This window comes from Fringilla coelebs, assembly GCF_963513975.1.
Source record: "Fringilla coelebs genome assembly, chromosome: 2".
Lineage (NCBI taxonomy): Eukaryota > Metazoa > Chordata > Aves > Passeriformes > Fringillidae > Fringilla > Fringilla coelebs.
In genome coordinates this window covers 16028394-16056293 of record NC_140029.1, presented here as the reverse complement: position 1 = coordinate 16056293, position 27900 = coordinate 16028394, and the positions used below count along the sequence as shown (strand labels likewise).

Below are 27900 nucleotides of genomic sequence, written 5' to 3'. Positions count from 1 at the left end.
GTCTAAAACTCCCCTGGCACAGCTCAAGGCTTGTCACCTGTAACTTGGGACAGCCTCACACTGACTGCACCAGGACACTTGGACAGGGCTCCTGCCACTGTCCCTGTCCCTTCAGTCCCTCCAGCCAGGCAGAGGGAGGACAGGGAATCCTCCATGCCAAGCATCCTGTCTGCCCATCAGGCCTGCCCCAGGGAAGGCAGGGTGTGATTCCAGCTGTCACATCCATTCAGCAGCCATTCTACTTCCAAGCTCAGCAGTTCCCAAATAAAGCATAAAAAACTGAATACACTGGCATAACTAGCAACATTCATTTTGTGCTAAATATGTGGGCAAAAATTGGACAAATCATAGCAAAGGGAAAGACTAAATTGTTGGGGAATTTTGGAGATGTTTAAACTTTATAAGAAATAAATATTACACAAAATATAAGGTAATAAAATGTCAGCCTAGGCTGGAACATTTACATAAGTCAGAGGAAAGGGTAAATCTGGGAGAAATGGAAAGCGCTAGAAAATCAGAATATAGCTACCTTTTGTCAACATGCTGCCAAAAATTATCAGAGTGTACACAAGTGACCTAAAAACACCAGTCCTTTTATTGATGTGAAGAATGAGAAGAACTATTCTTTATGGAATTAGCAGAGAGACATGCAAGCTGTGAATAAAACTGGAAGAGAAAATCATCTGGAGAAAAAAGACTTTTTTTTTTTCCAGAAGGGAACATCAAAAAAGAAAACAAAATACAAACCCAAACCAATGGTAGAACAAGAAAGGAAAGAACACAGTTCTACTCTGAAACTTATGTCTGTGGTGACTAAAAGAGAAGGGACAGAGGAGAGGGGAAAGAGAGATACATGAGTAGAGAGACCAGCCAAAAGCCAGGGGGAGATATTTGGCAAAGTTTCCATTCAGAGCACCAGATTTATCCCACTGTTACTGAATGGAAGCGAAATACAGTGTGATACATAAGTAGGGTTGACAGCATAAAATCAAGGCTTAGTCACCTTTTAGCAACTGCAGTGATCCTGCAGCCACTCTCATACTGATGAAGTCATAAAATGGTAGTCATGCTTTCTCCTCTTCTGGGTGAAAAATCATGACATTGCTTGGTCTCTACTGCACATAGCATTCTACTTTAAATGTTTCCTAGCAGCAGAACTACTGCTCTGTATTAGAGCAAGCATCGTGCTGTTCCTTCCCTTGGTGCTCTCAATTCAAAAGGAAAAAAGCAGAAGATGGTGGAGTTTGAAGAAAAAGCCCAGCACAAAGCCCTTTATGCCCTGCAGTCTGACAAATACTCCACTCTCTGCTCAGAAGCAGCTGCACCCAGACAGACCCCACAGACCCCACACTGGCCCATGGCATCCCCACAGTGCAGGAGCCCAGCTGCCACCAGCCAGGAACAGAAACTTCCCTTTGCTCAAACACCACTGCTGGCTTTCTCTGGTGGTAAAAGATGGGACAGTGGAGGTGGATAAGGCAGAGCTGTCAGCCCCCTTTAGTACCTGATGCCACATTCAAGACCATGAAATTAAAAGACTCAAGTTCATGCCTGGCAAGTGTCTCTCATGCCAAGCTGTGTCCCAGCTACAGTCTTGGCTGTGACTGATTACCCCACTACCAAACATGACTGAGCTCTCCCTGCTGGAAATGCTGACAGCTTCACAGCCTTTCCCTCTGCCCCAAGGAGGCAGGAGTTTCATACACCCCACAGACAGAGGGGTTTTTGTTTCATATAAAGTTCTCCCTCTTAAAAAAACAGACTTGATTATTAGAGATGGGTTTATTTCTAGCCCACACTACTATTTGTACTCTAGGCAGATAAAAGGAACGTGAAGGAAGCCAAAAATTTTTGCTGAAAATGCAAAGCAGCACTTCTGGTTGTGAGCATATTTATAATGAAACTCTACTATTTGGATTTTTTTCATTATTTTACCAGGAAGCAATAAAGCATGCAAGATTACTATAATTTAAATGTCAGACATGCTCCAGTGTATGTTTTCTTCCAAGTACTATGCATTATTCTACCCTTTTTATTCTTTTTTCCTTGAAGCCACTTACAGGAGAGTTACTGTATGCTATGAGACTGTTCTTAATGACTTCAATAAAACCCTGTAGCTACTTGGCTCTATGTATACATTATAATGTGTTCAGAAGCCCACTGGACTTGCATCTCTCTCATCACTGCAGCCAGCTGCAAGTGCATCAAGATTGCTCTCTCCAGCACTAACACCTGTCTGATACTGGGGATTGACCAACAGCTGAGCAGTTTCTGCAGCTCTGCCAGAACACAAGGAAGCCTGAGGGGAAGCAGGCATCCACTGCTGCAGCTGTGCTTTCCTCTTAACTTTAGGGGCAAAGGTGTTTCCTGCCTTTTCCCCCAAAGCAGCCAGGCCTCCAAGGCAGCACCCACTCCCCTCCTCTCTTGCCACCTTTGGGAGGACTGACAATCTCAGAGAGTGCCATGGCCCAAGTTCATCTCTCCACTCCCTAACCTACCTTCCAAGCTGCCCCTAGTGAAGAGGAAAGCTTTTGTCAGTATAAGTAAATGAGAGATTTTTTTTTCTATTCCCCAAGGTCACAAAATGAGTAATAAGCTATGTAATTATCTTCTCTCCTATCCATGACTTGAACTGCAGCTGTGTAAACTCTTCAAATACATCTGAAAAAGACCAATCTTCTCATCTGTAAATAGGACTTCTGTTTTTCTGAGGGAGCTGATTGCTGCATAGTCTGGTCCTCTGAACAGGATGGTACTTTGCAATACTGCTAAAATATGAAGGTATAGTTTAGACATCAACCCACAACTGCTCGATTTTTCAGCTCTCTGATTAAAAGTTTTTGATACAGAACCATTCCAGCACAGAGATTTCATAATCACAGCTAAGAAAGCAACACTAAGAACAAGAAAAAGCAGGTCCCCAGAAAAGTACATGTGAAGCTTATACTGTAGTATCTGCACTGAGATACACCATGATGGTGCAGGGTTTAAGAAAGTATTACTTGTCTGGAAATCTCCACTAGAAGACATAGTTCCTTACAAAATAATACTAAGACTAGTACTAATAATAATCCCAGCAGTTTCCATTCATTAAATCTCTGCTTTCCTTCTGCCCTTCTAAACTTGGTGCTCATCAAGAAGAATGTTGAGCTGGAAAACCAGCATTATTCAGAAAGCCATGAATCCCTCTTATGCTTGCCCTGGCAGCTTTCATGTGTCAGCCCTGTGCTGGCAGCCCCCCATTAAATTACTGCTAAACCCACTGTAAGCATCTCTCCAGAAATCTTTTGACAACAGCTAGCCAACATCATTACTTAAAGAAAAACAAAGCACCTTTAATGCAAACAAAATGTACCTACTGAGCTTTTCAAGACATCAACCATAATACACAAAGAGATACATGCAACATATAAAGGCTCCTGGATTTGAGGATTAAAGGCTCATAGAAAGACAAATCTGGAGGACAAGCCCTCTGCCATTCAGCTCACCCTTACAGGCACCTGTGGGGTCTCCAGGTTTGACTGCAGCACTGGGCCAAGAGGTCCCAGCTCTCACAAACACCAGAGAAGGCCACTGGACAGGCTCTGTGATTATCAAACCTGTGATCATCATTAAAAACACATCAGATCTTGATTAATGTAACTTGGCTTTGGAGGGAAACAACAAAGTCGTGTTAAATCAGGTGAAAAGGCATTTTAATAATATTAAAATGTTTCTTTAGAAATTCTTGCTACATTCAGTGTCATGATGTTGACACCAAGACAGATCATTCTCAAAATCCAAGTTTATCTTAAGAGTTAGAAAATAATTGATTTTAGAATCTTCATCAATTCTCATTAAACTTGGTGAACTATCTATGAATGAAGGAAAGCATCTCTCCAGAGGCTTACATTACACACACATTGTGCTGCCCAGTACTTCTCCAAATGATCAAGGTTTGTTACTATAAACTCAGCTACTGGGATTGAGACCTTACAGTACAAAAAAAAAGCAAAATTTGTTAAATTCTGTTAAGCAAATGGCCATGATTTAGAGCATCTGGTTAGTAATCAAGTACTCCTTGGTAGAAACATGATTTTAAGATCTGTCAATAAGACAGAATGAATCTCTCAACAACTACCTAATATGAGATAATTTAGATAAAGGAGACAGCCCAATAGACAATAAATTTGCCTTCTGCAGCAATTTTGGAGTAAACCCATTTTCATTTTACATACTTCTTGCAAATATATGTAGATTATGAAATATGAAAGAAAAGCATTAAAGGAAACCTCCAAGTCTGGCCTCTAACCTCTGTTTGGCCCCTAACCCAGAGGTTTATCCTGCTCAAATCTTTAACCTATCCCAAAAGCCCCAAATCCTGCATGGATCCTTCCCAGCTCCTGTCACTTCTCATGCCCAAGCCATACAGAACCTTACATCTGATAATGCCACCTGCATCTTTCAAAGCTTAAGGAGATAAACAGGAAAATTTTTATTTATCTGCAAGCTCCAAGGCTCTACTAAGAAATCCTCATGACAGCCCTCTATGGAAAGAAACAGGAGAGATAGAAATCAGACATTATTTCAGCTCTGGTTACACTGCTCTTTCCAGGCTCTGGTTTTTACTGGAAGGCACAACAAGAAGACACTTCTCCAGAAGAAAAAGTCTGTTCAAAACCTGGCTCAGGTTATTGAACCCTGCAAAAAAGAAACTGGCTGAGAATAATGAATGACCTGCAATACCCAGGATATTAGAGCAGAGGATCTAACAGAGCAGGGTTTTTTTCTGTTAAATATGTTTCAGGCTAGGTCTAATCTTTTGACTTTACATTCTGTGTCTAAATGGTTTAATCAGTAATGAGGCTAAAAAGCTTTGATGAAATATTTGTACAAACAGGAAGAATTAAGTTGCTTATTGAACAAAACCATCTCTTCTGAGGATTCACTTCATTTGCAATGTTCAGTCAGCAGAATTATTGTGGAAAAATAAATATGTTCCACATCATAAAACTCTAACACTCCAATACTCAAATTAAAACTAAATTAGCCAACACAAACATGAAAGGTGGTTCTAGTAACAGACATAATTTATGCCTCTGATAAGCCAAGATAAAATATTTATGTAATTACATTTTCTGTATTTAGAAAGATTATAAAAACCTAGGACAAAACATTTGAAAGATTATTTAATGCTATTACTGCTTAGATTGAAGACATCTTAGGACCTGGGTCCTAATTACAATTACTAATTACTTGGCACTGTATGTGCATTTTTACTTCCCCTTGAAATAGCTTTCTCTGCCCTGAAAAGGTTGGGCTTCAGATAATACTATCAAACCAGCAGGTGAACCCAACATTCAGAATAAAGAAGGGATGAAGCTAAGCAATGAATCTAAAGCCCACACTGTGAGCAATAATCACAGTTTTCCAGACACCTCAGCATTTGAGCAGCATCTTTTCTAAGTAGAAAAAAAGATTCTTTCCTTTTTTATCTCAAAATATGTCACCTTTTTAGATTAGCTTGGCTGTGTTAAACATACTTACAAACAAAACGCCTTTCAAATTATGCAAATCTTGAAGCATTGCACACATGAGGGATTCTGCCACTTCACCTACATAGCTTGGCTTGAACTTGTGTTTGTCAAAATTCAAATCTGGGACTTCCCATGAACAAAAGAATTCCCTTCTTTTGAAGTCACTGTTGTAGCATCACAATTTGTGGTAACAAAACCAGGAAAAGACAACTTCAGTGTGTACTTTAAAAAAATATATTATACTACTGAGATCAGCATTCAAGTGCTGGCTGTTCCACTCTCCCTGGACTACTCACAGGCTTAAAAGTTTATTTAATTATTAAATAAATAATTTATTTAAATTATTTATTTACTCAAACATTTGTGTTTCAGTAATATTTCTAAAGATACCAATGAAAAGTAAGCTGCACCTGGTTCCCAAATAAACATTGTTAGGCTTTGTCTCTACAGAGACCTTAATGCCCCACTGCTAATCACAGCAGCCAAGAAATGCTGCAAGATATGACTGTTACAAAATTATTTATAAATATATAAAATTCTTGGCCAAAGACAAGGTTCAAGCAATAGACTCTACTCAGAGTCTATTTTCCATAATTTACTGAATATATAACATAATTTCAGGAAATGAACATTTCTCTATTTGATCATCAGTGTGCCCAAAGTTTTATATAACTGCTTTATCTCATTCATTTGAGGAAGCATTCAAGCTTCTGTGCAATGACACAAGTTTCACCCCTGGCACTGGCTGCACACATTGGAGCTATGTCAAACAGAGCTCGTTTTGCAGGACCTACCCCAGCTGCCATCCCTCACAGCACCATGGCCTGAAACCCAGAAAAGATCCAAACCTTCTGATTCTATTAGTCACAACCTACAGAGGAAAGTTTCAGGTGAGGGAAAAGCCACCCTACTGCCACACCAAGCTCTCAGCCAGCTGCAGGGACAGTCCCACTCCTGCACCACCTGTCCCTGCTCGCACACCCTGTGTGCTGTGCTTGCCAGATGCAAGGTGAAAGGGCAGGAGAACCATCCCTTTTACCATCCATCATGTAAACCTGCACCCTCAGCACTCACTGTGTGCAAAATCATTTCTTGTCTGGAATCAGCAGTGGGATACAAGCAGGTTCCCAATCAGAGGAGGAGGCAGGATGTCCTGGGGGAAAAACTGGTGCCAAGGGAAGTAGTGAAGGGTAGAGGACAAGGAACACAGAAAGCAGATTAGGTATGGCTATTAGGCCTGGCCAATGATGAATAATTCATGGATATCTCAGGAGCCTTTATGGTATTGTTCTTTCTGAGGGAAATAACTATTTATTCCCAGAGGCAAGAAGTAAGTGCTTTATTGCTTACATGCTTCTCTTTAAACACAAAACATCATAAAAGCTTTTTCTTAAAGCTGTCATAAAAGCTTTCTTAAAGCTGGGCATTATTAAATGTTTACTTACTGTATTCATTTCATTTTCTGTATGCAAGATTGCTGCAGAAGTTTCCCACAAATGTGCTAAATATCTTGTATTAAAAGCCCAAAAAGGGGTATCTGCATGACCAAATATTCAGTGTCAACAAAAGTCCATTGTGTTACTTACTATTAGAAAGCCATATTTTTATTTTATTGAGCCAGATCATACTTTAACTACATAACCTAATTCTTTTGCATGGTTATATTAGAAAACTATTTTCTAAAAATGAGTTAACAGCTTGATTTCAGTTGCCAATCAAGGAAAAACAAAATTACCTGACTATCATGAAATGTGACTAATTTTTTTCCTTTCTTTCATAGGAAGAAAGAGACAATCTTAAACTTTATTTTGAAAGAGACAGTCTTAAGCTACCATAATTCTGCTTGGAAAAATTCTATCTTCTTGCCAATTAGGTATATTTTTAATGATCTCAAATATTCTCACTCTGTTGGGTTTTTTTACCCACAGAGGTGAAAATAGGGAAGATTTCATCTTAATAAGGAAGAATTAGTGATACCTACCTATTAGCTCATATTTAAAGAAAAACTTAAGAGTTTTTAATTCCTTCACATATTTCTATAGCCAAGGTTTGTAAAATATGTGCATGCTGCTTGTAATTCAAGCTGTACAGAAAAATTCAACAATGAATAAAACCCCACAGAAACAATTCCTGGCAACCCTAGTGACTCCCCAGCCCAGCAAAACGTTGGATTGAGTTTTAGCAAGTGTCCTTCTCTATCACACTGTCTGTGCTCCTTCCCCTGCTCACGGCCCCCACTCACTGGCAAGATCCTTTAACGTAGCACTTCCTAATTTCATCCCTTCAGGAGCCTCCTGCGTCCGGCAGAGCAGCTGTTTTCCTTCACAGCCCTGCCCATCGCTCAGCCAAAGAAAGTGCTCTGGACAATTACCTCCTGCACCAGGATGAGCACTGGAAGATGTTGAAAGAGAGAAAAGCAGTAGAATTGTTTTGGCAAAAGGGCCACGCTCCAGTAGCTGCCCATAAATGCAGTCAGGGTTAAATGAACTGCCTTGTGGCTACCCTAAGGATTGGGCAGCATGAAAGGCTCTGCTCAAGGGCAGATTCCGTGCTCTTACAGGGACAAACACAGAGCACCACTGCAGCAGGGAGAAAAGGACATGATGAAAGAGACTACCAAGACTGAATCTCATTGAATTGTTTCCTTATACTCTTCTACTCACCTGTGCTTACTTGTCTGTCTTATCACTCGACTGCACATGCTTCAGGGCAGGAAGTTGCTAAATGTACAGCATTTTGAGCCACAAAACTTGCAAATCTCACAATAAATTATTAACAGTAACCCCAAAAGCAAATACAAGCTTTGTAAAAAGTGATTGCCATTATGCTTATTTTTATAACTAGGTTTGTGGCTCTTTGCCTCCCAGCACAGAATTAAGCTCTACAAATTGGGTTGCCATTAAATATCTCATTAAATATTTAGACCAGATAAACAGTCATGTAAATTTTTCACTAGTAATTATCCTATTGTGTCTTTTATGATACAATTCCAGAACGCAGTAACTTTCCCAGTACTATTTGAATAGCATGAGGAAAATCACCTTATAACTTCAGAATTAGCAGAATTGCTGCTGATATCAGGGCTGCCCACTGATAATAAGGGTTCAGATGAGGATATCTTTCCATTGCTGCCAGCTTTTCAAACTTGCAATGATTTTTGAAGCAGCTAATTTTATTTACCCAGACCATTTTCACTCCTGGGAACAAAGTGGTCTTTGCTGTCTAGAGCTCAGGTAGATTGATGCACTGCAATGAAATCTTCTTTACATCCTTGCAATAAAACTGCTTTTGAACGAGTGCACAGCTGCCAGTGTGTGCTTGATGTATTTGCTTTGAAATTATGTGGCCATTTCTATTGATTCCTCACACAGGTAATTTTCTGTGTGCCACTGAAGTCTTCAGAATCCTATGCATTTTGTAATAATTTATTAAGGCTATTAATAAATTTGTAGAAAAGTGGCTTACAATAGCTACATCTAAGAGGGCTGGAATAAAAAGTCCTGTAAAATTTTTATGATGACAGTTGAAAATGTCACATGAATCTTCTGCTGCTTAGAAGAAACTGTATTTATTACAAATACAATCTTCAAAATGAATATTTGAGCATGATAAAAGACTTGTTTGCCACTCTCCAGCTGAAGGGTGCAGGGATTACCAGTGTTCTTACCCACACCCAAATGCTGTCAGGAATATTTTGAAGACACACAAAAAAAACCCAACACCCTAAGGAACACAAATATTTGGCAATACAAAAATAATCTACAGTGTCAATCTTATGGCCTCTTACCATTCATAATTTTAACCTTATGAACATATCTAATCATCAAAATGTGCAACCATCACCTTAACTGTACAAGTAATATTACTGTATTTTGCTTTTTATTCTCTTTCTTTCAAAGGTGCATCTTTCTTAGACTCCCCTTTTGCACAGCAAAGGTATCAGATGTTGTAGTTTATTGCCTTGAAGATGAAGTTTTTACCCTCTATTATAATTCTGACCAATGTTTTCAGAGTTTTTACATCATTCTGCACTTTTATTTCTACTTATTAATAAGTAAAACCTTTCTAGGTATTTACAAGTGTATTTGCTTCACTGGACAAACAAAGGGGAAAAAAACCTCTTCTAGAATATTTTGGAATAGATGTATGCAAAGTTTCTGCTTTTATTCAGTCTTTTAGGTACATTTTAGCTAAGATATGTTTGGACCCTATCTCATAGTGTATATTTTCCAAATAATTGGCAATTATTTTTGGTTATCAGTTTGGCATAATGCCATCCTTTACCCTTGTACCTCCCCAAATACATACCATTCTGACCTGTAAGTGATCAGCCTCTAGTGACTTTCTTCAGCACTCAAAGAAACCTTTCCAGCACATTCTCCATGTGGTTAGGGAGGTCACTTGAGATTCAGCAAATCTGTTTAAAGTATTCTTTAGCTATGTCAAAGAAACCTCTGATATTCAAATTCTCTTATCACAGAGACCTATTGGGAAGTTCTGACCAGCTTGTGATTCAAGATCTCAACATTCATCAAAACAGGGAGAACTTGAAACAGAGTCTGCTCTTTATATTAGAGAGATATTTTATCATCTTGATTTTATGATTTTGACAAAGGGACTTTTACAACTAATTTTACTGAATAAAAGAGAGAAAAATCTATTATATTCTTATCCCTTTTATCTGTGGCTACTGTTAAAATGGTGATATTGTATTCTGCCTTTACTGATTCTACACCTTTCCACAAAATTAGGTCTTGGCATTTAAGATGAACATTAGACAAACAGCTTCCTCACATACCCATTGTCACACAGTGTGCACCTCTACCCAGGCTCTTGTAGAAACTTCCCATTTAGCTCATTTGATCCATCCTCTTTTGTCTTAACATCTATCAAGTGTTATCTTCATGCTTTTAAGATTATTCTAATACATTTCACATTTTTTTCATGAGATTTCTCTCCCATTCTTCTGTCACTCATTGCTTCAGCCACTCCCACACATTCTCACCAACGCTGTTGTTTTCAAATAAAAGCAATTTCAGCATGAGTTGAAATGATGAGTCTTCAGCGCTCCTATGGATCTAATTGTGGAAAACCAGGCCAGTCTAGTGACAGACATTTTATGCTGGGAATCTATATCACTTTGTAGTTTTAGTGATTTCAACAAAATACATTATTTTACGATAATGCATCTGTGGTTGTAGGAAGTACTGTGACACCCATCTGTTTCCTTAGCAGTACCAATCTTCTGTCTTTGAGTCTAGATAATTGGAAAGAATAAATGTTGCCTAATGCTTTTCAGCATAGAAAGCAAAACCTGCAAAACAATTCATTACAAATAAATTAAAAGGAACTCTGTGATCTGATAGCAAAGCAAATCAATGATAATAATTTACGATGCATTCCTTATGTTTCTCTTTGATGCCTCTTAGTCAGCATGGCTCACTAACTGGTCATGTAAGTGTGGTGATTTGAACTCCAGGTCACTCTCTAGAGGAAGCAATTGGTGGGCAGAAAGGTGAGGCTGACTTTGTTATTGCTGACTAAAAGAAAGATGACAACAGACATCTGCTTCAGAAAATCTGGACTAAAGTAAAGTTATTGTATTATGTGGTAGAGCATAAAGGAGACCTCGCTGTTTTCAGAACTCTACAGCAAAGACCCTGACACCACAAAGCCTGAATTTTATTTTTTAACTGTGTCAAAAACAGATGAAGAAACCCCACAAGTCTGACTGCAATGAGGTTGCAAAGCACAAAAGGATCTGCAAAGTGACTGCTTGTTAAGCACCATTTCTTCAGTGGTTTAGATCCGTTTCGACAGTGCATAAAAAGGCATCCCTAGAGAAACTCCAGGATTTTGTGCATTGAGATCCCCCTCTCTAGAGACATGGGTTTATGTAAGTGTTCACAGACGTGACATGACACAGAAAAAAAGAAGAAAAGTAAATAGAATGCCTGCAATGGCTCGATATCACTGGAGAGCAGAAGGACAGGGCTAGAGAATAGTGTATTTACTATTCCAAACCATTCTCTCTGCGTGGCTTGGAAAACTGATCAAAATGGTCAAATCATCAGCTTAGCTATTATAAAAGACAAATAGCCTTCCACTGTGGCAGAGGGAAGAAGAAAATGCAAAAAGCAAGCCAATGAAATCTCACATGGAAGCCTCAGTAATGTAATTGTCTTTTTATCAATGCTTGCTGATGGACACAGCTCCACCCAGAGACCAGCCATCTTGGGGAATCAAATCATTCTGGTCAGTAAAGCATAAAGTGGACAGGAGAAACATCTTAAAAGCCATTTTCATGATCAGCAACACTGTTAAATACTCACATGAGAACAGGCAACGCTACACAGCTCTACAAACAAGCTAAACAAAGGTCAATGAGGGAAAGCCATTAAAGGATATTTAACGTACACAATTTATTTTTACATTTGCAGATTCTCTTCCGACCACACGAGTGATTACTTTTCTTTGGTTACGTGCATACTGTTCAGTACAAAGAAGATGTCCTCTAGGATTGAAAATAGCTTCATATGTGGCAAACACAGCCCCAGATGGACTTCCCAAGATTTTGGGGGTTTTTTCACCAAGTGCCAAATTGTTCAGTCAAGTTACAATTTCTTATGACACATCAATTATAAAAGTAATTATTTTACTTTCATATAAGCACAAACAAAAGCAGCAGTATTGTGTACAATGCTATGATTCATCTTCCTCATGGGAAATCCACAGCTTTTTCTAGCTTATAGATTTTTTTTCCCCCCATAAATATTTATGTACAGCAATCAAAAACTTTTAAACAAACTGTAAAGTCTTTAAACAGGAGCAGGAAATTAAGTGCACCTAAACTGTAATCTGTTCTTTGTAACATGGTGCACAGCTCTTCTAAAGAAAACCAACTGTTTACTCACCATCTCACTCTATGGCTTTTGAAGATTTAGTATAAATCCTGTCACTGTTTTTTCATTTCTAATCTTGAATAATTACACATAATTTTAGAAAAAATACAGATGTAAAACTATTTATTTTCTGCTGTCATCTTTCTCTGCTTTACCAGAATATTAAGGGTGGCTAAATTTTAAATGTTTAGTTCAGTAAATTAATTTAGGCACATTACCTCAATCTAACATAAAAATCTAATTCACAATTCCTACAAGAAAAATAACTCATTCACCAAAGAAAGATATTCAAAGCTGTTGCTTTCCTGAATCTTCCAGTTTATTCTCTAAGCCGTTATGTTTGTTACAGGGATCAATTTACAATTTATGTTGATCTGCCAGCAGATTCAAATTAAATTAATTGTATAAATTTGAGTACACATTGGCTGGTCTTTGCTTAACATTCATTATCAGGGTAAGGCTCCAAAGCACAAGAGGAAGGGAGATGTAGGGCTCTGAACTCTGCATAATGTTTCACTGTCAAACTAGCATTGGTTTAGCAACAACACTTAGGCACAAATACTGATTTTATGGCAATTAAATTATGCAAATTTTAAAAACTGTATCACAGCTTATAGGAGAATAATATTGCTTTTACCTTACTGATAAGTGTGACAACATCACCTTCCCGGATTGTGAGCTCATCGTCGTTCTGTGCTTCGTACGGAAATATCACTTTGCAATACTCCTTGTCTGAAAGCAAGAATATTCACTGTGATAAATTATCACTTATAACAACTGCTTATTCAAGGGTGAATAATCTTCATAAAATATTCCATTAGTGTCTCTTTGTGCTGCCTTATTTCCTTGCCATCTTTCTCTTTGTATTTTAGACCTTCATAAACAATATGAAATATTTAAAAAACTGCACGCTGATAAGCATTCCCACACACGTCATCCAGGGAGTCAGCTCTGTAGCCCCTAGAACCATTATCTCAAATGAAATTGCTTCAGACAGCAACCTGCCACAAACTCTTTCCCTTAGAGTAAACCTGTATCTGACACTTCTTCCATAGTTCCTCTGGTACAGCCTCCCACCAGACCAAATAAACTGGAAACATGAAGGATGCAATAGGTTGACATAGCTTACCTATCCCCTTGTGTGCAAGAAAGCAGATATTTATGAATCTATAAAGATGGTACAACAGTAAATAATACATTAATAAACATAAATGCATTAATAACTAAACCAGCTGTACATTCAGTGTAAGAGTTTTGAGTATTACTCTAAAGTTTCCTTGACCCTTTTTCCTTTTCTGTCTATAAATAAGGGCATCATCTCAAATTTCATCTGGAAAATACAGAAGCCAGCACTCCTACTCAGAAATCATAAAAAGCAGTTGTCATGAAAAGCAGTTACTTCCATGTTGCTGTGCAACGGTTGAGTATGTCAATGTGCCCTACAAATAAAAAGGAAATATGTTTTACAGCTGTTAAACTGTGCATAAAAATATGTGATACTCTAATATAGCAGGTTTAAAAGGACTAAGTAAACTACTCTACTGTTTGTAGAAGGGCATGTGATTTTGCAGAAATGTTAATCTCCCTTTAATGTCAGTTTTGATGACCTCTATGTCTAGTCAACTTCCATATTCAATGCAGAGAAGTATTGGCAGGCCACAGAAATACAAATTAATTTGAAATAACAGGATTTATTCTTTTATACTTACGATAAAGAGAACCTGCATTATCACCCTTGAGGGTATCTGAGGCTCCACCAGAGGGTCAGTTCAGCTGCCTAGACACTAAGTGCCTTTTCAGACACTTGTGGGTATGTAAGACACATGCATAGTATGGCTGAACCTATAGAATTCCCAGGTCCCTCTGGTCTGACAGCTGGAGGCAATTTAAAACAAAATACCCCGGGGGTGTCTCAAAGAGCTCCAGATGAGGGCTGCTGATTTCAGCCCCCAAGCTTTGGTCTTGTGTCTAAATTTAGATTCAGGCATCTGATGTTAGAAACCAGCCTGGTCAGTGCACTAAAGTCAATGGAGATCAAGTCACTAAAAGGAGGGAAGCCTTGAGAGCCACTCCTGACTCCAGCAGCAGACACCTACATTTGGTTACCTGAACCATTTGCTCCCTGGACAGCAGTGACAGATGTCTAGTGGGACCACCCCCCAAAAAATCCAGATACCAAACTCATGATTATAACCCAAACTTAGGGCTCTGACGCATAAGCTCCCTCCAAACTTCTGAAGTTTAGTGAGAAGAACACCAACTGTAAAGAAGCAGCCCAGAAATGTGCATCTGAAAATTTGCTCTCTGTAAGCACCATCAACCTGAGAAATTAAATAGTACTAGTAGGGAACAGGAAAGCTCTTCTTCATTTCACACACTGTCATTCAGAATCAGCATGAATTCTATGTGTCATTGGTTCAAGCAAACAAGAACTTCTTAGGCTTTACCGATTTCTTATTCTGAACACAAATGTTTAAAATGTTTGATTTAGCCATGACCATTACAGTTGGTTTTCTGGCCATGCCCTGTATTAGGTGTGGCTGAGATGGAGTTAATTTTCTTCACAGCAGCCCACATGGTGCTGTATTTTTGATTTGTGACTAAAACTGCACTGGTAACACACTGGTGTTTTTGCTGCTGCCCAGCATACCTACACAGCTTTCTTTTTTTCCCTTTTTCTATCCCCCAAGTAGGCCAGAGTGAGCAAGAAGCTGGAGGGGACACAGCAGCTGACCCAAAATGAGTAAAGGGATATTCTGTGCCATATGGCCTCCTGCTCAGCAATAAAAATGAATAATAAAATAAAGGGTTTTAGGGGTTTCCATTCCTTGGAGACTGGCTGGACATTGATCCACTGTAGGTGGTGAATGAATTGAGCTACTGAATGGTGCTTGCCTTTGTATTGCTTTCTTTCTATTTCTCTTTCATTTATTTATCAAACTGTCTTTATTCATTGATTTTCTTGCTTTTGCTTGCTCTGCTTTTTTCCTTATGGGGAGCAAGTGGCTGGGTGGGGTCAACTCTCCACACCACCCCTGGAGTCTCTGAAGAAACGAAATTCAGATGAAGACAATGAACAAAAGTTTTGAGGGAAAAGAAGTGAGCAATGGGGGGGAGGGGGGGAATCCTTTTCCCTGTTCTGAAAGCACAGAACACTATGAAATAAACATTTGGTGACTTTTCCAAACCACTGGGCATGTGAGAACCACCAGGTCACAACTCAGATTCAGAGGATGACAGGGGTGTCTAACTGCTGCCTTCTGAGGAAGGGTTGGGATGTCTCCTTGTGGACTTGGCTAGGTTGTTCCACCTGCTCACTGCCTTGTCTTTGAGACAGTATAACAACATTTTATGTAAAAGCTGGTAGAAAGCTGACACACACTAACTTAGGTGGATGCAAAGCAGCATGTAGATAAATATGAGATTCAACACATTTTACACTTCAGTGGCATGCTGCCTTGAATTATCATTGTGGGTTTTTTTTCCTGTTCTGAGTATATCCACACTCTGAAAAGCAGCTGTGGTAAATAATGGATTCAATGAATTAGCCCAGAGTTGATGTAGATGTAATACTGCACTAAAGAAGCTGAGTGCTGCACACTCAGGCAAGCCTCTAGTTCCTGGGAACAGGCTTTGCATTTCTTTTTTGGGATACAGAACTGGCTGGATTCTCAGAGGTAAACAGCACCTGAGCCCAAGAAGGATGATTCCAGAACATCCATTCTCAGACACATACATTGATCCTCCATTCAATAACAGCATCACCTGCAGATTCAGTGGGAAGCCAAGCACAAAGCACAGCTAAAAAACTGCAAACAGCCACCACAGCATGGCCCTGACAGGATGTCTGCAGTGCAGCTTCTGCTCAAGGCATGGATGAATCCCACATGCTTCAGGTTAAAAAATGCTTTGGATAGCAAAGGGCTTGGGTATCCTGAGTTCTATAACAGATAAGCCTCCCTCAGGCTTGCTATTTGAAGACTGGGTATTTGAATTGTCTTTCAGGATAAAGACCCTGACAAGACAAGAGAGGAGAGAGGGCTGTGGTTTCAGCATCTGAAATATCAGTTGATGATCAGGAAGTAAGTTCTCTCTAGCAGACAGGTACACATCTTGTCCTTCTGGTTTTGATGTCAAGAACTCTGTTGTCCCATGACCTGTCCACTCTCCCCACCAAATTCTAAATCTTTTCTTTCCTTTACAAAAAAAAAAAAAAAAAACAACCAAATAACAGCAAACCAAGGAATTAAACTATAGAAAAATGTCAAAAATCATCCAAATGATGATGTGGTTCATAAAGAGCCAGGAGACACATTTCTGAGAGGCACAAGAGGGAGCTGGGGGAGGCTCATGGCCCCCCTGTCCTCTGAATGCTGGCACAGGAACACAGTGTGAAGGAACAGCCATGGAAAAAGAATATGGTTTATGTACAGTGGAAGTCTGGACTTCTTGAGTACAATTCAGACTGACCTACACTAAATCACTGAACCAATTGGATCATGCTGCAGCAGAGGTCTCAACATCACAGATGGGTTGGGAGCAATGTAAGCAACTGGACAAAGTCAGCTTTCAAACTTTTCCTAAGGGATTGGTAACCAACATGATTTTAGCAAGAAAAAAAAGCCAACAGAACTCAAAATAATATGAACCTTTAAAATCAGATTAATAAAAGCAGAGAAAAATCTAATAGGCTATGTCACATCAGGGCTAAAATTGTCCTTACTCAGTAGGGCACAATACTGCAGGAGAATGTAGAAGCACTTAATGTCAACAGTCATGTTTAGATAGGAAGGAAGAAAAGATAAAAGAAAAAACTAATTTCAGACACAGCATTGTATAGACCACACTGGAATTTGCTGAATTTGGGATTTTCTGAATGAGAAAAAAAATAACAGAAAAATACTAAAAGTCAAAACAATATGTCCTATTACATGCCTGGCAAATAAACTTAAGCCAAATTAAAACTTCAAACTAAGATTCTAAGTATCCCTCAGCTGTAGATGATAAATCTCATTTTTACATTTGACATCCAAAGCTGGGTTTATACATCACAGACAGTTCTTCCAGAAGCCTCTTTTTCTCCTCCTGACCTGGTAAAAATATATCTGTTAATAAATCCCCAACAGCAGATATCTTGGAAACATTAAGGGAGGAGAAAAGAGGATACTCATGAGCTTTTCAGTCCTGTTTTATCAATTCAGCAGTGCTTTACTCTGTCAGACCACAGTCTCTCACTGAAAACTCACAGCTCCTCCCAGCCATGGGCAATGGGCACTGCTCAAGGAACTGAGTGAATGGATAAACCTAAAGAGAATGAGATATTTTATGGGGGTTGTTACCATGTATCTTTGTGCAACACTGTCTGTCCCCAGGGTGAAAATGTGGCCTTTTTTACAAAGTCTCAACCCCTCGAAAAATCTTTGCCTCAAGAGGGAGAGGAAGAGCAAGGGGCATCCTTCCAAGAGAACACGGCTGCTTTGTTGTGTTACCCAGGCCATGGCAAGGACAGTATTTCACTGACAGAACCCAGTGGCTCCATATGTATTTACAACTGCAGGGTAAAGAGCTGATGTCAAGCTACAGACCTGCTCTGGGACTTGGGGCTCTGCAGCAGTATAGCAGGTAAATTAGTTTGTTTGTATTTTGAGAGACTGGTTAAATATTATACTGGTCCGACCAGATCTGAGCAAACTCCATTTGCTGTATCAGTGAACCCTGCTTCACTTCAAAAGCATGACTCTTCTGTTTGTTCTCCTGCCACACTCAGGATGAGCTGAGACCTTAAAGAAGGCAGTCCACAGACAAACATTCAGTCAAGCTTAAATTTCAAAGGGGACAGTGACTCTGGAATTTGCTTTTCCTCTTAGGGCAGGATGACACAATCTCTTCCTTTTACATCTATTGCTGCTTCTTTGTATCGTTAATTGTTGAGGCTTAAATATTTCCCCATCAGCAAAGTCGAAATCCTACAGCAATCAATATGGACACAAACAGTAATTCTAAGCCAGAAAACAAGCAGCATTAAGGTATTATTCCTTGAGCTTAAACTTCCTCTCTTTGACTATCACTCATAAAATGTTTCTGAAATGCAGCAAAACATACAAAAAATCTAGTGAAAACTTACATAATTATTACCAAAACCACAAAAAATTCAAACACTATATTCAGCAGAATTTGGTTCTACTCTTAATTGCTACACTCAAGACTCATAAATAGATTGCACTAATAAATATTTTCACAGAACTTAGTAGGATGTGAACTGTCAAAACACCACCTTATTAAAAAAAATAGAAACAGAAGTAACTATGGTCCTATTAATACATATTCACCATGCAAAAAAAAATTAGTTGTTTGCTATGATCTTGGTACTCCTATGCAATAGCTTAACACAAATTTTAAATAGGGAGTGGAGTAACCAAATTAAGTGCTGTGGTCAAGGCACTCTGTGACTTACTGCCTTTGCTATTTTGTTGTCTGCTTATTTATACTCCATTAGTGCAGGCTCAGTAATCTTCAATAACTCTCAGATGTTGTGGATTTTGTTTTGCTTAATTTTAGAATCCAACAGAGCTACTTCAAAACTTAGATATATTTTCTACAACACATCCTATTCACCACAGGCCACTCATACTAAAAGTAAGCTATTTCATAGAAAACAATATATCTCACCCCAAAAATAGGATTGTAAACACTCATGCATTAATGTGCCATCCTATCTACATGGCAGAGATGGAACTTCAAGAGCAGAATACTCCTCCAAATCTAGGAACCCACAAATCTAAATGAAACAGCTCTCCCCTTTTCTCCTTGAAGATGCATTCCCTCATTTGTAAAAGATGACTGATGTTTTCCACGGGATCACTCAAACCCTGTAAAGATTTGTGCCTTCACTGTGCTTTTCCTTTGAGTATAAAGTTGTCTTTGGCCCTGAAGAGTCATCACAAAATTTTAAGTCTGTTTTTGGAGAGATTTACAAAGCGTATTGTTGTGAGTTGCACCTTAGAGACCACGCACCTCTGCCTTTTGCTTCAGCCAAGTCGCCCCATTGCAGAGCTTAGCTCATCTTGCATGTTCCAAGAGCAGTTGGCACATTAGGTGCCTCACTGCTGATCACTGCCCCATCACATCAGAAAAATTACAGAAAAAAGCAGACTGGAATCAAAGTGTGATAAAAGTCAGCAACCATCCCTCCTTGATGAAGCCCCGTGGGCAGAAGGAAGATGCTGCTGGTACCTGCTTCCTCTCTCAGCTGGCTCTTTCTCAATGCAACTGCATTTTTTTAATCCAGTTGGCACTAAGGTATAGTCATGGAAAGAAGTGAAGAAAATTAAAAACTGGATTATTCCTCACCCAACATAACCTCTGTCTTGCTTGCAGCATTCATCTTCAAGAGTAATCCCAAAGGAATCTAAACCATGTATCCAAAACTCCCTCTCTGTACTGAACTTAGTCTATGGATCTTCTGTTTCTTGCTACTTCCTTGGAGAATGGCACAGTATCTGCTTTGTTCAGCAGTTAGAATCCAAGAAAGACTGGGACACGACCATCCCAGGCAAAAGTGAAAGTACTTGAGGTCCAAGGTGGAATGATACTTTTGTGCTGAACACAGCGATTGGAACATTCACCAGTTTTCTGAGACTGCAAACTTCCTAGGACTGAATGCTTGTTTGTGGTAAAAAGTAAAAATTGAATTTTTGAGAAATGACAAATACTATACAGACTATAGTCCTATGCCAAGGTCTGATCATACTCCTAATTTCTATCAGACATTAATTTTACTATGGAGAAATTATTCCTCTGCCTATATTAAACACCAAACCAGACTGAAGCATGTTTCATTTGCAATGACAGGTTTTTCAATTTAAGTGAAGGACAACTTCAGCTGAATGAAATGTGTCTTCAATGATGTCATTTGTGGCTAAGAAAATTATATATAATTACATTACATCAGACCTTCCTATAGATGTGCTTCTCTTTCCCAAGCATGAACAGAGATGCCAAGAATTCTACTGAGGCCCCAGAGATTCCAGGAGAGATAAAATAATAAATAATGCAGTTTAGTTAAAATTCAACAAGATACCGTGCAAATAAGTAGTCCACTCTTCTCACCAACTCTGACAGTTGAATGAAGGAAGCAACAGAAGAAGGATTTTTCTGGCCAAAAAGATGTGTCCATGGGAAAAAACAAAGAGGTGAAAGAAGCACCATCCAGATCCCAAAAGAGTTGATGGAAAAGTGAGAAGCACCATCCAGATCCCAAAAGAGTTGATGGAAAAGTGTCTCCCATACATTCAGCCAGAGCTCAATGGATCACAGAAGATACTGTTTTCTAACCATTGCTCAGAAGGTTTCCATACTCAGTTTATAAATGTGAAAGTTTGAACATCCCATCCCCTGGGATGGGATTTAGTGAGCAGCTTCAGCTGTCAGAAGTATAAGGTGATGTGGAAAGAAGCAGCCTGGCTTCCCACACAAGGGTTAATGCTGCAGGTGGGAAAGCCCCTGGACCACCCCTTCTGATGGCACCTGCACTCAGGTCAGCTTGAACTGCTCAGCCTGCAGGCTGGCCAAGGTAATTCCAAAACAGGTTCAGGAGCCCTCTTCTGCATTACCAGTTCACACATTTTTCAGTATTTCAAGTTTTCACTTCCTCAGGGCAATTGAAATCTTGCAATATTTCCCATTAGAGCCTGCTGGCACGGGGGCACAAGATGAGAGGATTCAACAAGTCAGTGATTGTGGTGGGGCTAATGGACAATAACTCACTAGAAGCTCTTTTAAGCTGCTTTTGCAACTCTGAGCTGAAAACCTGAACAAACCAGTTTGTAACCACACACATCCCTCAGACAGACCCTGCCCTGCTGATCCAGTTGCTTTCCTACATGTCTGTATGTGTTTCAGTTCTGAGACAAAATGTTATCCACTAAAGGGATAAACACATCAGGGAAGGAGGACTGGGCAATACTTAAAGAAAGTCAGCTCTGTTATATTCAGCTACTTTTCTAAGGTATGTCTATGTTCTCTTCCCTCTCACTCTTTCCCACCAGATTCTGTAACATTTATTTGTAACTCTACATAAATAAAATCAAAAGATGGGGAATATATATGTGTGTTATTTGGTGAGCTAGTTACATATGCCTCCCTAGAACAGCACAGAGACATACCTGAAAGATTTAATCATGACTTTGTCACTGCTAAGCACTGAAATGATGCAAAAAAGGACTGAAGGTCAGAGAACCAGAGAATAGTTTGGGTTGAAAAGAATCTTTGGGATCACCTAGTCCCAATGGCCCCTGCCATGGGCAAGGACACCTTTCACTACACCAGGTGGCTCAGAGCCCCCTCCAGTCTGGCCTTGAGCACTGCCAGGGATGGGGCAGCCACAGCTTCTCTGGGCAGCCTGCTCCCGTGCCTTGCAATGCTCACAGTAAGAAATTTCTAACATCTGATCTAAACCTGTCCTCTCGCAGTTTAAAGCCATTTCTCCTTGTCCTGTCACTTGTAAAAATTCCCTTGTAAAAATTCACTCTCCACCTCTCTTGTAGGTCCCCTTGAGGTACTGGAAGGCTGCTGGAAGGTCTCCCTGGAGCCTTATCTTTGATTTCCATACAAACTAAACCATGCATACAGTTTTATTTCTGCTACATAAAGAAATAAAAATAAAATAATTACATTTTTTTAAAAAAAGAGGGAAAAGGCAAGGGTATTTGCAATGAGAGAAATTTTTCTCTGACCTACCTACAAGTTACCACCTGAATTTGGATCTTATTCAACTCTGATTAATTCCAAAGTATCCTCAAGGCTGAAAGCTTATCACATAATTTAACTTGACTTTTGGTGGCAGAAAACTTGAGGTAGGGTCACAAGAGCAAAAACAGTTCAGAGAATTCTGTGAAACAAAGAATTTTGTCTAGGTACCACCTACTCAAAGTTTATCCTAAATATATCTATCTGCATCCTGGCTTTTTACATACAGGACACTCTTTCACCCAAAACCAAAGAAAAGCATTCAGCTTGCTTTTAATAGCACAAAGTGCAAAAAAGAAAAACCTATGCAACCTACTTTTTGTTCTGCTGTCCACTTCTATTTTTGTTGGCTCCTGAGTTGCTGTGGCTGGAGGTAATTTCTTCCCAACACTCTGAAAAAAAAAATTATTCTTCTTTAAAATTTGCAGGTTCAGTTAAAAGTTGGACAACATAAAAAATAGTAATGGAAATACAAAATATAGGAGTAGAAAAGGGACAGTAAAGAAAAAGAGGCAAATTATAAACTATACTTATGTTTGTTACTGGGAATTAACTTTTTTTAAAATTATAAAGAATTAATAAAAATGTGATCCTTTCATTTCCCTCTGCTAATGTTTCTAACATTTTTAAATGATAACCCCTTAACACCTCCCTGAGTTTCAGGGAAGACTCACAGAAGTTTCACTGGTAGATTGAATATTAAGCAGTCAATGAAATGACTTAGGGAAAGATGTTATTCAGTACCAAAAGTAAAGCTGAAAGAAGCAGCAGAGAGGAACCCACTTGTCTTCTGTTCATACAAGGAGTATTCATTTCAGTCATTCTAGATTGAGTGTGATTTTTATATCGACAACATCTCTTTCTTATTTTATAATTTTTTATATCTTTTTAGCAAAAGTAGCTAATTTACAGTGAACTACTATAATAAGCAATAACATGCCTCAGACAAGTAAGCTGAAACATTAAACAAATACCATCTGCCCCCACCATAGTAAAATAGAATAAAATCAGTGATATTCATCTTTATGTATCTTCTCCTATCATTATATGCATGCTATCCCGCCTCTCTTTCAGCTCGTCTATCTTTAAAATCCTAGCAATGTGTAGATAAGAAAATAAGCATAATTGCTTCTGAAAAGCCCTAGCTGCCATTCCCTGCAAGGTCTGCACAAGCACCACAAAGGGCCTCCATGCTTTCATGACCTCCTGAGTGAAAGATTAGAGACCAGAGGGCTGAGATCTAGCCTTGGAAGGACTGAGGACCATAAGGACCATAAGAAAACTCTGGTCAATATAAGAAGCAATAGGAGTAGAGCTCTTTGAGAAGCTGAAAAATTCCAAGGTATATAAAGAATACTGAGAGCTCCACGTTAATAATATGTAATAATGTGTGAAAATATATCTATGGAAAGGACTCAAATGCACACAGGGATTTCAGGCTGGTAAAAAGAGCACATAGGGAGGAAAGATAGCTCTGAGAGTTGTGCACAAGACAGTCATCAAATCCATGCTGGCAGCAGTGCAGACTATGAATTGCAATACCCAAAATCATCCCGTTGCAACTTAATTTGCAGGTGGAAGAAGAAACACCCAACCTTCTGATGAGCTTATAACTCTGCTCAGGTTCCAGAGTTTGTGAACTGCTAAGGAAGAGAAATAAACAACAAAACTCTAGAGAACCTCCCAAACTCTTTTCTGAGGTGGGAATGAAAGATAAGAAGCATTAGCCAGAAATAAGAAAAATAAGAGATGTCAGATATCTGCAAATTGAGAGAGGGCAAAACTAAGAAAAGTTCATGACCTGGTTGTGCTGGAGAAGTCTAAAGTCAAGAAGGATGATTATAAATCTGAGATCTGCAAAGCAGTGAAAATTGTACTACAAGAGATATAATGAAGAATTTGAAGCTACCAGGCATTTGTATTTACACAGATAAAAGTACAGAATGCCTTCAAAATGAAAGCAGGACTGGGAAGGCAGCTTTGGTTCAGAGGCAAACAGGGCAGTCCAAGGTAGCTGCACATCACAGGACATGCTCAGTCATGATAAACCTTTATTCACATTTCTGCTTCATGAAATTGTTTAGCAAAATGACGAAAGCAAATACTCTAAACTGCACTGCAACAAAGACAGGCTCACTAAAGGAATATGAAAACCCTTTAAATTAGGGGAGGATTTGTTATTTTAAAGATTAAATTATTATGCAAGACCAGTTAATTAAAGGAAATATTTCAGTAATTGCTTTACCATTCGTAAATCATTGATTTTATGCCATGAAACCAAACACCATATAAACCCACAACAGGTTAAAATTTAACAAGCTACAGATCACAACAAAAGAATCATGAGCAAAAAGGAAGATATTTGTGTATCCTCGTGGAAAATCCATTATGCAAAGTAATTTCCTAATATATAGAAGCAAATGCAAGAGCAATGCTTGAAAACATTATTTCATCTGTTCATTCAGAACAAATGCCTGTGCAGGTAATAAATCAGCATTGGGAACCAATTTGTGAACAGAAAAGGGAATACTATCCAAACAAGGCTGCTCTTTTATTAGGAGCTAGGAGGAAGAATTAAAATAATTTTCATGAGGGTTGCATAGGACCCACTCCAGTGAGAATGGATACCTGAATTTGTTGTGGGACAGGGAGAGGAGAAGACAAGTGCAACTGCTATTCTTTAATTGTGAGGGGACTACACTCTGTGATTTCTAGGGGTGAAACAAGCATCACTGACATGAAAAAAGGAATACAAAATTGATAAGTCATGTAAACGTGGTTTCAGGTGGACCTGAACTGCCAAGTTCAATTGTCCTGCCAAGTGGTCCTAAAGGAGGTGGGATTTAAAAATTATTATTTATTTATGTTTCCAATTGGCCTACATTTGCATGGAAAATGTGTCACCACTTTCTGAAAACACCTACATGAAATTTAATACAGTACTTTCTTGTTCATTAGGAAATACCCAAGATAAACTCTACTGACTTTAAGAGATACTGAATAGTCTGTGATCTGATAAATCTGATGGTTCTGCTGTAACAGGCTAAAAATTCAAGTATAGCTAAGATTTGGAGACCCAGAGCAAGCATTATTATCAGAGCCACCAATTTTTCTGCCAAGAAAACAAAAACGGGATACAATGACATCTCCCATACAAGCCAGAAACTTTCCTGCTCTCTCTCCAACTCTTCTATGTCACTCATACTCCCATACAGGTCAAATATCTACCAAGTCTTTTAGTGGTGAGGAGAATAAAGCAAGCCCAACCTGAATTCTTGCTGATCCAATGCTGACCTGCATGACATAGATGCCTCTTTTCAAAAACAGTTACCACAGAATATTTTGTTGTCTTCTTCAGTTGAAGGCCCAGTACAATTTATCAAAACCTTCACTTCCAAAAAAAGGAAACATGGGAGCAAAGAACACCCAATATATTGAACTGAAGATTTCAATATAATTCTTTCTCCTCCCCTGTTCTTCCTTTACATAAGAAGATGGTCCAAGAGTTTCCAGACACATTGATCTATGGTACTGATATACAACTCCAGCTTTGCTGGTAGTCTTTTACCTGATTAATTCTTACCTATCAGGCTCAGGATTCCTAAGAAGCAAGTACATCTTAGCAGCCCTTTGGGACACAGGGACAAAACAAGACTTAGAACTTGAAGGACTTTTTGGGAACTTAGACATTCCAAATCCAGTAACGGGATCCTCAACCCTGTCAGCAATCCCTGACATCTCCCAGCATAAACTGTCTCACTCCACCTACCTAAATCTATCATGTTGTCAATAATGTTCACAATTAAAAGTCAAATGCAGCATGAACCAGAATGCCCATAATGGCATCTCCCAGCAGTGTCCTTAAATACCAGGCTGCAAAGAAAAGTGAAGTTCTGCATTTTCTCTAAAACTATCTTGGATTCTGGGCTGCAGAAAGGTTTCATCAACAGCAAGAAGGGTAGCACATCATTCTGTGCCCTTGTATCTCTAGCCTGGTGGTACAGAGACACTCCTAAAGACTACTCTTTCAGTTTCCATATGTCCTCTTCCCGCATCCTGATTATCATAAATCCTTTTTCTAGGTGGTGGCAGTGAGCCTTGTTCCACTTGCATTTCTCTGTAGATATCACTCTGACTTGCTTAGTCCTGTCACACAAGAAAAACATGGTGGAAACAGTTTGTGTTTTCTGACTCCAAGCCTAGGTTGACTCCCAAAAGAACAGAATATTATTTATCGATAAATAGGCAGAATCTTAATCCCACTATTTCTGCAAGGCAAGCATAATTAGATTATTTAGCTGTCAGACACAAATAAAAAGGGATGAAGTGCCTTCTTGCTGCAGCAACAGCTGACAAAAGCATGAAAAATCACCATGATTTGGTGTTTAGATATTCAGAGGGACGAGACAGATTTAGCAGCAAGCTGGCAGTGTTGATGCTTGGTCAATGAAGCCAATGGAAGAACAGCCCAGCACTTAATAACCAGTTCTGTGGGCCTCAATGGCATTTGCACTGCAAATCTGTATCACTGCAGACCAGTTTCCTCTGATACTGAATTAACAGGGATTGCAAAAATTGTTTAGGTGGCCACAAAGTCAGGTGAATGAGGTCATGGTACAGTCTGAACAGCCTCATTTTCTTTCACTTATATATTGTGTCAACTGCAACCCTGTAACAGCAGAGAACAGCACAAGAGAAACAGGATATGACATGGACAGTATACAAGTGAGTTTTTCTCACCTAAAGATACTGTGGTTGGTCCCTACAACTGCTGAGCTCTGACCAGAGGGAGAAAAGTAGACCTGTGACCAAGTTTCCTCCTTCAGGATATTTTAGCATTATACTTCAGGGTTTTCTGTTGTGGTTGAAAACTGACTTGTATACTTTCGTTATTCAGGTCTAGTGTGTCTAGAACATTTCATCTGAAAATTCTAATTGAATTGTCATACGTGCACAGATAGGTCCATGCAGATTGTTCTGTTTCACTTTGCACCAAAGTAGCATACTTATCCTTTCAGGCTCCTTCAACAATATAGGCTTCTTGAAGCAATAGCTTATTTACTCAGGAATAAGGAAAAAAGGATTTACTCAGCATCACTATTTATTTTGGAAAGTGTATTGAGGTCTTTATCCTAGATAAAATGTTTTGGAAACTGCTACTTGGACTATAACTCTATGAAGATATTCTTAAGGAATACAGAAGACATTAAAGAATTCATAAAAAGGGGCTGGAAACATTAGGCTTAGCATAGTTTGTCAGTTTGAGTATTGAAAATACAACAATGTGCACTGGTGCTTTGTACGAGGGAGGAAAAGGCAGTTATGTATCTTTTCAACTTTTAGATTTTCAGAAAACCTCAATGACTGGGTCAGAGGAAATAAGTATGATGTTTCTCTAACCACAATATTTCCTTTTAGCATTCACCTAAGTATATTTAGGTGTGGCTTATATGCATGAGAATTTTCTAATATATAGGTTTATATGCAAATCCATGGCCACTATTAGTGGGAGTATAAAAGCTGTAGCCTTCAATGTGTTTTTACACTCCATTTTGTAACTGAGAACATTTGTTCACAAAGATGCAGAAATGGTTATTAGAGTCTTCTAGCTCTGAAGTAACAGGAGCATAAACCATCTTCTCACTGACTATGCATAATGCTGGTGTTGTGAGGGAGAAGCCATAATAATTCTTTTTTCTTTTCTAATATGCATCAAGTGTTTAAGGAATGTCATC

The 27900-nt window shown here is 38.9% G+C and overlaps 1 protein-coding gene across 3 annotated transcripts in view; it reads right to left on the bottom strand.

Annotated features, from left to right (window-relative positions):
• The window catches only part of SH3KBP1 (SH3 domain containing kinase binding protein 1), a 212250-nt gene that overhangs the window by 38294 nt on the left and 146056 nt on the right, over positions 1–27900 (bottom strand). For all 3 annotated transcript variants that reach the window (XM_084227169.1, XM_084227170.1, XM_084227171.1), the window contains 2 exons: positions 22482–22557; positions 13056–13150 (listed from right to left, as the gene is read on the bottom strand). In XM_084227169.1, the coding sequence (XP_084083295.1) occupies positions 13056–13150; positions 22482–22557 (171 nt within the window). The remainder of the gene's footprint in view (positions 1–13055; positions 13151–22481; positions 22558–27900) is intronic.